The 12,862-nt window shown below is 31.2% G+C and overlaps 1 protein-coding gene across 1 annotated transcript; it reads right to left on the bottom strand.

Annotated features, from left to right (window-relative positions):
- Window positions 1–7,494: 7,494 nt before the first annotated feature.
- Window positions 7,495–8,807, bottom strand: LOC143567399 (glucan endo-1,3-beta-glucosidase-like). Its single transcript, XM_077053835.1, has 2 exons — window positions 8,753–8,807; window positions 7,495–8,459 (listed from the first exon to the last, which is right to left on the bottom strand). Exons 1-2 carry the CDS (start codon window positions 8,805–8,807, stop codon window positions 7,495–7,497), a joined length of 1,020 nt encoding a protein of 339 aa, XP_076909950.1.
- Between the last annotated feature and the right edge of the window lie 4,055 nt (window positions 8,808–12,862).

Here is a 12,862-nt window from a genome sequence, read left to right as displayed (position 1 = left end):
AAACTTAGAGCTACTAAACTACAAATAAAACTACCTTGGTCAAGTGTTCAAATACTATAAATTTACAATTCACCTTTTTAATATTTTATTAGTTAGAGTTAGAGCTACTAAACTACAAATAAAACTAACTTGGTCAAGTGTCGGCTTCACATGTTTTATTTGTCAGTTAAATGATTTTCTTAAACTTTGCTTTCTTTTTCTTATAGTTCGTCTTTACAATTACGGGAACTTTTTTCATGATTTAAAATATTTCATCGTCGCATCTTTTTATATATGCGTTTCGACGTTTGATGCCGCGCCTTTAAAATATGTTTTTTCTTTATAATTTGCTTAATAATTTATGTTTACGAATTTGTGCTGGTACTGCCGATACTAATCAAATTTACATCGGTTCACAGATGTAACGTGCCGGTTTTTTTGGTTCTACATATGATAATTTGTTGTATATGTATTGGCAGATTTAGTTCTTTTGTTTAGTTTCGATGTCATAACCCGATACAGGCTGCGTTCGTGTTGACTCGCAGAGCGTTCATGGTTTAACGTTTTTACATATGTTTCATTTGTTCGGTTAAACGATCCCATCACAACACGCGGGTTCTAAATACTAGTTTATACTATTAAAACAAAATCATTCTTTTATAAGGTATGTTATTATGAATCCATAAGATAAAAATATGTTGTATTAAACATATTTTTAGACATATAAATATATTTTAATATGTTTTTGAGACGGCAAGGTATGTTATTACGTATATTATTAAATTTAACCCTTTTGTTGTATTTTTTTAACCACCCGTGTATTACACGGGATATCCTAGTTTAATTAAATGTGTGGTTAAGAATAAGGTTCTTAAAGTTCTTAAAACTCAACAAGTTTCTCAAATTATCCCTCCCCTATGTGTATGTGTGTGTGTGTGGGTGCGTTATTGTACAATAATCAGTTATCGTACAATAGGTACGCGAGCTTTGTTCTTCAATTTTCCACATAATCATACTAATTTGTGTCATTAATTTTACTTCTTTCAATTGGTTGTTGAAGTATATATGCAAACAAAAGAAGTTAGGTGCTTGATCTTCGGATTGATAAAAAATTGATGATTTAATCAATCGAATTAATGTGTAATAGGCTTTAGAATCATCAATCGGTTATGAAATTGCAGAATAATACACTTAATTGAGCTCTGATTAGGGTTTAAAATGTTATGTTTAAACGTTCTGAACAAAACTGAAACATTCATAAAAAACTTAAAAACGTTCAGAACAAAAATTTAAGAAGTTCAGAACAAAAAGTCTAAGAAGTTTAGAACAAAAAAGTTCAGAAGAAAATGCTAAGAAGTTCAGAATAAAAGTATAAGAAGTTTAAAACAAAAAAAGATCAGAAGAAAAGGTTAAGAAGTTCAAAACAAAAGTTAAGAAATTCAGAACAAAAGAAGATAAGAAGAAAAGACTAAGAAGTTCAGAACAAAAGTTAAGATGTTCATAACAAAAAAAAAGATCAGAAGAAAAGGCTAAGAAGTTCGGAACAAAAGTTAAGAAGTTTAGAACAAAAGTGTAAGATTTAGAACAAAAACTTTAAACATTCACAAGATCAGATCTGAAATTAATCTTTCTATAACATCAAATTGGACACTGAAAACGCCTAATATAATCTCGTAATCATCAAATAATCATCAATCGATCATCGATTTCATCATATGAACATAACAGTTGAATTTATTTCTGAACTTGGTCGGCATGAGTTGATGTCTACTTTTGGTTGACGATTCATAAAACTGAATTAATTTACGATTTACCATAAGCATGAATGAAGCGGTTAATTAGGTCGAAAATTGAATTGAAAGAAATTTTAATTTTGCCACCGTGTGGTTTTTTAGATCAACGGCGTATTAACTCGCACACCTATTGTATGGTAACCAATTATTGTCTTGGATCTTTTCTCCCTCTCTCTCTCTATATATATATATATATATAGGAGAAATATAGTTTGAAAACCCTCTTGAGTTGAGAAAACCCGTGAAAACCCTATGTAACATCGTTTTTTTTTTGTTACATGTAATATATGTTGTTACATTTAATACAAAACATCGAAAACATAAAAAAAAATGTTTTGCTATTTTTTTAACATTTTTTTAGTAATTTTTATATATGCTTTCAGGAGAGAAAAAATGTAAATAAACTTTTACATTTTTTATTAACTTTAATTGTGGACCACAAGATTTAATCTTTAATTAAAAACATGTGATTGAGAATGAGTTTCTAGAGTTTTCATAACTCAAGTAGGTTTTTATTCTAACCTAACCCTATATATGAGAAGTGTGTATGTATATATATATATATATACTTTTCAATATTATTTATACTATATATCTATATCTATACTATATATGACAGAGGAGACATAGACAAATATCACGCGCACTTTCAATTCATTAAAAATAGTTATAATTTTACCCATTTAACTTTAATCACCTTTTGTAAGTTTAAAAATACTTATAACTATCACCCTTAATCTTTTATCTATATATTCTTTTTATTTTCTCTTTTAACACAACTTTCCTCTACGATTTTTAAACGGTCGTAACTTTTTCATATGCTAATATTTTTTTAAAAAATACCGCACCATTAAAATAAGCATTTTATTATCTTCAATTTGAGATATTGCTATAGGTTTTTTAGTTTAAAAAAATAGCATTTTACATAGGTGTGTTAGTGGTCTGGTTTTGACAGTTTTTAAATTGAACCGTGAGTAAAACCATTATAAAAGTCTTTTTGCCCTTGAAAACCGAAACCAATCTGTTGAAAATTGAAATTAGCTGGCTAAAAGTTGAAGAGAAAAGTCAAACGTGAAGTCAAACCAATGATCAGTTTGAATGGTTTCACGGTTCAAACCGAACAACGAACACACATAAACTTCTCACGTGATTACGAAGGTCTCCGTTTCCCGTTGGATCGCGTGGACACCTATCTATACATATATACAAACCACATCTTCATAAACAAAAATTATACCCTCAAATTCTCTATATTTCAAATTCTTTTAAATTTTTGTTAACCTTTGTAGTTCCATATGAATCCGTTTTGGGCTAGCCTTGTAACGAACGATCCAAAATATAATCTTAGTTAACATGGTAGTATTATATTATCATATATACTTTTTATGTGATTGTTGAATTTTTTAAAATTTAAAAGTAAAAGGACTTTAAACCAATAACGAGGTGGTAAAGTGAATTGTTAAAGGTCGTGGCCTATGTAGCAGTAGTGTGCCATTTTAACTTAAGGTTTAAAGCTTCTCTACAACAACCATCCTAAGAGCACCCATAATGATAAACCTCTGCAAACTATATATTAGCGTCATCAGATTTAATTTCTTTTTAAAAATACCTTATTTTCTTCCACAACACCTGAACACCACATCATCACCATATATAGGGACTGAATTCATGAATCAACTTTAGTTTCTACAAAATAATAATAATCGTAATAATTTCTATTTAATATAATAAAATCAAGAGTTTATTTGTAAAATAACCCGTGAAACAAGTTTTGGAAAATTTTCACACATTTAGACTTTTAAAGTTTGTTGTCTCATTACTCACTAAGTCAATTTTTTGGTTGAAAAGTATTTGATCTTCATGAATAGACAGTGCATATATAATTAATTTCTGGTTGAAAAGTATGAATTTCTACGAGTCAACTTTAATTTCTAAAAAAAAATAACAATACTTATTTTTATATTAGTAGAAGAAAAGATTTTATATGCAAAATAACCCGACAAATAAGTTTTGGGAAAGTTGTAAGTTGTCCTATTGTTCTTTCGACTCAATTTTCTAGGTGAAAGGTATTCTGGTTTTAACAAATGAATTGATGTAAGACTGTATCCAACGATAACGATATGTTGTTTTATAAATTCTTTTTCTTAAAAAGTATTCATCGAGAAACAAAAATAATTGCATCAATATTAACGAACTCATCGTAGTAAAATAATTTAACCCATTAGTTCTAGCGTTTGTTCAATGAAAATATGCCCTTTATAATAAACTAATGTTAAACTAATGGAATTAATTTAAAAGTTAACTTTTATATAGATGGGTTCGAGATACATTAGAAAGGCTCTTCATTTCATATTTTAGATGGTGAGGAGACATATGTGTGTAGTTGTTGTAATCATGTTTTATATAGACCTTATTGAGCCTATGCACAAGAACATATTTGGAAAAGTTCAAAGCACATGCATCACCATCTAAAACTTAGAAGGCCAAAATCTAAACCGTTGGTATTATCTATGCTGGTATAATATATGCGTCACAATGGAAGACTTATCAGCCATCGGAGAGGCCCTCTAGGTAACAAAATTATTTCGACTCTTATTAATACTCTCATTGACAATATAGTTGTTGGTGATACCCATTTCTTTAGTAGTGAGTAACTTCACGGGTAATTCAAATTCTTCTCGTCTTTTAGTTAAGAATCTTTGAGTGCACAATTACTTCTCCGTGTTGATACTCAAGAAAAAACATCGAATGTGATATGATCTTTCAATGTATTTTTTGACTTTTGTATTTGGAGTGTATGAATACCCTAGTTCACTTAAAAACCTTAACAGATTTGAAGTTCTCGATTTCATCTTTTTTGTGATTATCCTACAATAACTAAGATTTAGATGCCCGAGTTCGAATTGTGAAGTGAACCTACATATTTATTTTAGTACCAATACTACTTTTCTGGTTTTGTTTTGTTTTTGTTTTTCTTAAGGAACAACAAAATGTGTGTGTATATGTATGTAAAGTACATGCATATAGACAAAATGTTATTAATATTGTATTTTTATTAAATAAATCTCAAATATTGAAATCAACATTCATGTATTTTAACCAATATATATATATATAATATCTATATGTAATAAGTAAGTAACTGGCTGTGAACCTGTAACAATTCTGTGAGCTTAAGATTATTTTCTTATTTTTATTTTACTTTTTTGTATTTAAAATAACATGATATAATAAATTAATTACAATAACATATATTAGATTTTTTACTACAAATGTATTAAGTTATTTTTCATAACCTGTATGTAATCTATACTATATTATAAATAAATGTTTTTAAATACCACATGTCATCACATTAGAGTGATTGTTACAAAAGTTTCTCTTCTCTCTCTCATCTAACTAATATATTAAAGCAACATAATTTTGTCTATATGTCCTTCACCTAGGCTGTCCTAATAGGCTTCCATGTAATCAATCTTTCATAAATATATTTTTTACATATTCATAATAAAATTTTAATCAATGATATTGACTTTATATTTTTGTAACTTATTAATATGATTATGATATTAATTAATTATTGTTAGAATTATAAAACTTATTAAATTTACTAGGTTTAAATTGTTCATAGTTTCTTTTTTAAAAGACATATGCTTCGTTCAAAAATCATAACACCCCCCCCCCCCCATCGTTTGTAACCAGATTCTTCGCCTCATCTATAACCGGTTCTTCATGATTTGTCGGTTTCATAATCCAAACAACATCAAATATGTTCATCGTTTGTAATTATCAGGTATGATTTATATTTTAGTGTTTAATCAATTTTTGTGAAGAACAACATCTACCTCTACCTATATTATTAAAGCAACACATTCTTTTCACATGTCATTCAACTAGACCCTCCACATAGATGCCAAGTGTATAACTTTTCATTTTTACAATTTCCATTTAATGAATGATAAAATGAAAATATATTGTTGGTGAAAATTGAACTTACTATCTTAATTTTAAAATGTTCGTGGCTTACCAACTCAACTAGAATGAATTGATATTAACCTTCTCTTTTTCTTAACTGTCATAGATTCACAACATTCCATTTTGATTTTTTTTAAAATATAAATACAAAATATTCTTACTAATCTATGTATTTTAGAAAAAAATTATTTATATCTTATAAATCTATAAGGTGTGTTATTATGTATTTTATTAAATTTAACTTTTTTGTTTACTTTTTAACCACCCGTATATCACACGGGCTATATCCTAGTATTCAATGCATTCTCTTTATTATTAATAGTTTTATATTTCTTTTTTTTTCCTTTTTAATCTCTCATTTTCTGATTTTAATAATTATTTCCTGATTTAAAAAAATTAATACCAACATAAATATATTATTTTGTTTTACATAAACATATTGTATTAATTATTTATATTAAGTTTTTATAAAGTAACCAATTCAAGTTGTTTTTTATAATTATTTCAAAATTTAAAGTTTTAAATATATTATATTAGTTAACTAATATTAATGTTTTATAAGAATGATATTTTTGGATGAAGAGCAAAGCTTAATTTTAAATAAAAAATTTCAATACACTTTAACTTATTCAATATATATGATTGTTTACTAAATTACAAGTTTTTTTTATTTCAGACCCTTAAAAGATGAATTCACTATTTATGTATTCTCGATGTTTATGCTAATTTAAACGAGTGGGTTTCTGTAGCCGATTAAAGAATCTCGGTCCACTGTTTAGTTTATAACAGTATCCATCTATAACTTCTTTTTTTACTTGACTATTTAATGAACCGATCATTTATGTAAAGTTTTTCATTTTAAAAATTCAAACAAAAAATAAAAAAGAGTATCCATTTATAATTTCTAAAACAATATCCATTTACCCATTTACAACTTCTTTTTTCTTCTTTTTTTTCTTATTTTTTTCTTGAGTATTTAATCAACCTATCATTTATGTAAAGTTCATCATTTAATCAATTCACCATGTATGCATTCTCAGTGTTTATGATAATTTAAACGAGCGGGTTTCTTTAACCGAATAAATAATCAAATATGGTTTAGGTCAAAATAATCTATGATTAGAATGACTTTCGGTCCACATGTTGGTTTAAAGAGTATCCATTTAAAACTTATTTTTGTTACTTGACTATTTAATCAACTCATCATTTATGTAAAGTCCACCATCTTAAAAATCCACAAAAAAATATAGACACTAGACTACATTTTTATATAGAGGATAAAATTACACTTAAAATTATAAATTTTTTATACAAAGAAACATTTAGAAATTTATGAATTTTCAACAACTTTTTTATTTTCATATCGTATAATGTGTAATACAATCTATCATATATTACATCTTTATATCTGTTCAATGTATTTTTTTGTATTTCACATTGTGTAATTATTTAAAAAAATTATTTATTTTAACCCGTGTTTCACACGGGTACCTAACCTAATTTATAAACATATCTAACATAATATAGTATTTAATTTATAAATCTCCTCAACTAACTATTTAATATTTTCTTTGACAATACTTAAATTTCTAAACTTACAAGTATGAAAGCTTTAAGAGCTCTCAGAAATCTTATCATTTTACTATATTTTTAAACACTCTTAATAAATATATAAACAAACATATATTCCATTATTGATTTATCAAGTAACAATAAATCACTTTGTTTTGATAAACGCCAAGCCTTCCTAATTAAAGCTCAACCCATCATACTTAGGTTGTTGATTCGGGTAGAAAATCCCAAAATGTTTCTCAGTCTCTTGTCCCCCTTTCTGGTTCTCATCAAACATTGCAAACAAATACGTCTCTCTCGATACGCCCTGCTTCGTGGGTGTGCCTGACACCCCTCTAACGTGCTCGATCAAATTCTTATAAAAAGTCCCTGCGTTCTCTACCGTCGCCTCTTGACCCCCATCTGAAGGCCATCCACTCTCCGAGACCACAATCTCTACATTTTCCCCTGCAACACGCGCTTGAGCCGCATAATGCGCATCTAACATGGCATCAAAAAGGTTTGAATATTGCACACCATTATTATCATCAGTCACCACGGGTCCTTGTGCGGTAAACAATGCATATTGGAGATTTTTGTTAGGGTCACCAAGGTAACCAAAGTAGGGGTAAATATTAGCTAGCATTGGCAAGTTGTTTTGTGCTAGAAACTTAATTACTGGCTCAATAAACCCTTGCACATTGCTTTTAAATGCACCACTGCTAGGTGGATACGCGGTCTCCAAAAGGCCGGTGTAGGTAGCAGTAGACACCTTAATACGGTTATCGAGGCCTGCGGCCACTATGGCATTATAGACGTTTTGCATGGCAGGAAGTACAAAATCTACGTATTGACTATTTTCGTTATTCGGATCAACTTCGTTTCCTACCGCTATGTATTTGAAGTTGACACTTTGGTACTTTTGGATGTTGACGCTAACCCATGTGTTTGCGGCATCTTGATCAGTGAGGGATTGAAGAGCTTCGTTAGGGACACCGATCATGAGTTCAATATCGGTTGCACTGAGTGCTTCAAGTGTGGCTGGATTTGGATCATAGATTCGCATCCTTGATATGCCGTTATTTTGGTAAAGGTTTACCACGTCTTGTTCAGATGGCAAACTGTCGCCATATCGACCGTTGCACACACCTACATTTGCATCTGTTTTGCACCAAATAAACATAGTATCATTAAAACATACACAGATACACAAAAAAATTATGTAAGAATAGAGAAAATGAATAATCAAACAAAATTTGAAAATATATCAATTCCATTAAGAGATTGATGGTTTGGTTATTATTTTCCATAACCAAGTAATTAGTTAGGTGATGATTATAAGTGTTACAAAACCGAAATAACTTAAGAATACAAAATATCTTATCTTTCATGTTTACGACTGATATTGAATTATCGTTACAACGATAAACTAGATGAAATGAAAAAGGAGAAACCTGTGAGCACGAGAAGATTCACAAGTAGACCGAATAGTACAAGCTTTGATGCCATAACTTCTTCGGGTTTATGAAATTGTTTGTTTGTGATCTAACCATATATATAGTGGATAATCCATGAGTCAACTTTAATTTCTTTGAAAAAAAATATATTTAATATAAGAAAAAAGGCAATATCTTCTAGTGTAAAATAACCCGTCAAAGAAGCTTTGGAAAATTCCACATGGTGGCACAACTAGACTTTTAAGTTATCGCATAATTAATGTTTTGAGTCAATTTTCTCACTGAGATCAGTCTTCTGGTCATGATGAATAAATTTAAGGCCGTATCTAACGGTATGATTGATTGGTGGTATGAAAATCATCCTGGTAAACAGCTCTGAGCTCTGCTAGCACCACCACAAGGTAATTTAGCTAGTCGAGACCTTTCCATTAACTGGTAATAGGTCCTTAATTTCATCCCATAGCCAAATTTTATGACCTTCAAAAAAAATTATTTGGGCTCTTTTGGTCCTGTGTACCCTTCTAATTTTTGGATCAACTTCTCATCAAACAATTTAAAGAGCTAGACACTTCAGACAAATCTTATAAAAATAGTCATGATTCTACCATATGTCTTTCTCATTTCCTCACAAATCTATTTTACGATATTGGCTGTTATAATGATTTCAACCTAACAGTATTATTGAATAAATTCATAAAGGAAATGTGTGTTTGCTTATTTATATATATATATATATATATATATATATATAAAGTAGATTAAAGTAGATCCATCTTCAACTGGTTCAAGCTTCCTAAACCATTGGAGATTTTTGCAAACATGGCTGGTTGCTCCTGAATCCACCCACCAAGCAATATCATCATCCTGCACATAACATGCTTGAAATATTAAAAAACAATAATTCTAAACCGAATTATAATTAGGTGTTAAAACCTGACTTTGTTGTTTTCCTGAGTCCTTAGACCCGCTTGGACCAGCACCGTCTAACTTGCCTTTTCCATCACTTTTACCAGCCCGACAGTCCTTTTTAAAGTAATCGGGCTTTCCAACTTCCAACACACTGACTTTGTCTTAATATTAGGATTAAAATTTTTGTTGAAACTTTCGTTTCCCTTTGCGTTTTTCAGCCGCATTGGATGATTTCACCATGTTAACAGAATTAGGCCATGTGGGTTCTTTAATCCACACTTTCTCTTGAGCCCTTATAGACTCTTCTATTTGAAACGTGGTTCCTAATTCAACCATGGTATATTCCTCCAAAAAGGAGGTCATTTATTAATCATGCTAGACACGGCAATTGATTCATCCATGTTCATACTATACTGCTTAAATTGCCCTAACATTCTCAACAACTCATTAGGTTGTTCCATCACAGATCTAGAATCAACCATCTTATAGTTTAAGAAATTACCAATAAGGAATTTCTTACTAGATGCATCTTCTGCCATGTTTTTGATTCTAGGGTTTCCCATAATTCACTAGCAGATTCTACACTATGATAAAAATCAAACAACGAATCAGACATACCATTTAATGCATGACCACGACACAGATAATCAACGTTTTTCCATTTGGTCTGCCTTCGGGTCTGTTCCAGTGTCACGTTCTCATCATCACTCATCTCCACTGCAGGCATCAGTGTACTCAATATGTACACAAGTTTGAGAGTGGTTAAAAAGAAGTGGATCTTTTTCTACCATCTACGAAAATCGATCCCTTCAAACTTCACCAATTTCCCGAATTTCTCCATCGCTTTCTTAGAAGACTCTCCTTTTAACATCTTTCAACAAGCAATAACTTTTAATATTTTGTGGGGAATTTTGAAATAGCAACCTGGATAATTCAGAGAGTCGTGTGATAACTTTCAGATTAAAAGTTATTTTGGTGGTTCTTCAAAACACTTTAATCGGATAAAACTCTAAAATCAGACAAGAATTAAGTATGGAATATGTGAAGAAGATGAACCAGTAACTGATCAATTGGAAGGAGCGTCGTATATCTCTGCAGAAGTAGTTGGGTGGGGATAACTGCCTTAGGCAGTTGTAACATCCAACTTTTTGTTAAATAATAAATGACGGAAAGTTTTGTTATTAACTGTGTGTCGTTAAGTTAGTCGTGTGTTAAATGTTTGGATAATATTTGGATTTGGAATTGTGAGTGGGTTGTGGGGCCCATGGCCCCCTATATAAGCCTAACCTCTCCACCCTTTCACCATTTTGTTACCTTTCACCACACACACACACTTTCTCTCTACATTCCGGATCCAAATCTGTGTAAAAAGAGGAAGAATCTCGTGTATAGACATCATCAAATAACAAGAATCACGTCCAGATCTACTTATTGTCCGGATCTAAACTCGAACCCGAAGCAAAAGGTAGGTTTCGGTTTAAATGGTTAAGTTTTATGGTTAGCGGCATGCAAACAGATATAATGGTAGATCGGGTTGTGAAATGTAAGAAAAATATAAACTTGGTAAGTTATAACCTCTTGGGTGCACTTTAAGGTAAAAAAAAAAGTGGCGTTTGGACTAAGAGAGATGGGTTCAGGATCAGGTGCATGGGGTTAGAATGTGTCAAATGTTGAGAAAGAGTAAAAATCAGGTCCTGAGGCGGAGCCACGAAGTAAAATGGCTTTAAAATGGTAAAAACGAAGAAAGGAAGGCATTTCGCTTCGCGCAGCCATGAGAAGCGAAACAGGCATTTCGCTTCGCTCAACCATGAGAAGCGAAACAAGCATTTCTCTTCGCTCAGCCATGAGAAGCGAAACAGGTTATGCGAAGCGAAATTCTATGCGAAATTCCTCCCATGCGAAATTGTTTAAGTTGTTATTAAAATGTGACCCGATTCATTTTCTGGTGCGTTTTGTTAAAGGACCTATTAACGAAAATAAAATTTTTCCGAGCTGACCTGGCAGCTCAACCCCAGCCAGGGGCTCTGCCCCTTGGACCCTGCTAGGGGCTGCCGCCCCTAGACCCCGCTACCAGGGGCGCTGCCCCCGGACCCCCGTTAGTTGAGAGTTTCATTAACTTAAATATAGGAAGTGGTAGTAATGGATAATTGATATGCGTAATGCATTGTACAGTTAGCTGTGTACAACTAAGGAAGGGCATTACCATTAACGGCGAGAGAAACTGACTCCAGGTGAGTTCTAGCCCCATTTCCTTGTTATGTTTTCGGGGCTATGTGCATACTCCTATGTGGCAGTTAAAATGCTTATCTTAAGTGATAGGTATATGATACGTGTATGATCGCGCATTGAATGTTATTACCATATGATGGTTATGTGAATGAATGTGTATGTAAATATTATATGCATAAGACAAGTAAAGTATGCGCTTATGATAGGGACCAGACCCTTATAATATCTGAGATGATAGGGACCAGACCCTTATAATATCTGAGATGATAGGGACCAGACCCTTATAATATCTGAGATGATAGGGACCAGACCCTCATAATATCTTAGATGATAGGGACCAGACCCTTATAATATCTGAGATATTAGGGACCAGACCCTTATAATATCTGAGATGTTTAAGATAGAATAGCTTATGGTATACCATAGGGTTTTATGAAAGAAAGTATGTAAGTACGTAAGCATGTATATAAAGTATGTGTGAAAGAAGTAATAGCAAAGTAAGATATGAATACGTATCTTCGGACGCGTATGAGTAAGGATAGGAATGTATTGAATGTTAAATCGATTAACTAGAACTCACTCAGCATAGCTGACTTTTAGTATGCACGCAGGCAGATAGGTTGAGGCAGCTGGCTTGAGGAGGGACACATGGCACGAGCTAAAGAGATTAGCATCTATGAAGAAGTGTCATGACTATTTTATGTTATGTTATGAAAAGACAATTTGTATGTTAAGACAAAAATGAATGTTTGTAATGTGATGTTTGAAGTTTTAAATTATTCCGCGAAAGTTTAAATTAACTCTGATTTTAGAACTATGTTTATGAGTAAATCCAACACCAAAGTAGGGTTACCGGGAACGGGGCCTTACAGCAGTTATAATTCAAATTTTAAATTATATTAACATGCCTCAAAATAAATCTTATAATTAGGTCATATATATTTATAAATTAACTTTTCTAATGAAATT

The sequence above is a fragment of the Bidens hawaiensis genome, unplaced genomic scaffold (assembly GCF_021521415.1).
Source record: "Bidens hawaiensis isolate Kalapana, Puna unplaced genomic scaffold, B.hawaiensis_p1.1 tig00023396_1, whole genome shotgun sequence".
In the NCBI taxonomy this organism is placed as follows: domain Eukaryota; kingdom Viridiplantae; phylum Streptophyta; class Magnoliopsida; order Asterales; family Asteraceae; genus Bidens; species Bidens hawaiensis.
This window is presented reverse-complemented; position numbering and strand designations above follow the sequence as displayed.

Excerpts from the sequence above, each read along its gene's own strand:
- LOC143567399 (XM_077053835.1), bottom strand. The coding sequence starts at position 8,807 with ATGGCATCAAAGCTTGTACTATTCGGTCTACTTGTGAATCTTCTCGTG. Across the intron at positions 8,460-8,752 it reads GAATCTTCTCGTGCTCACAG|ATGCAAATGTAGGTGTGTGC; the intron begins GTTTCTCCTTTT and ends GGTGCAAAACAG.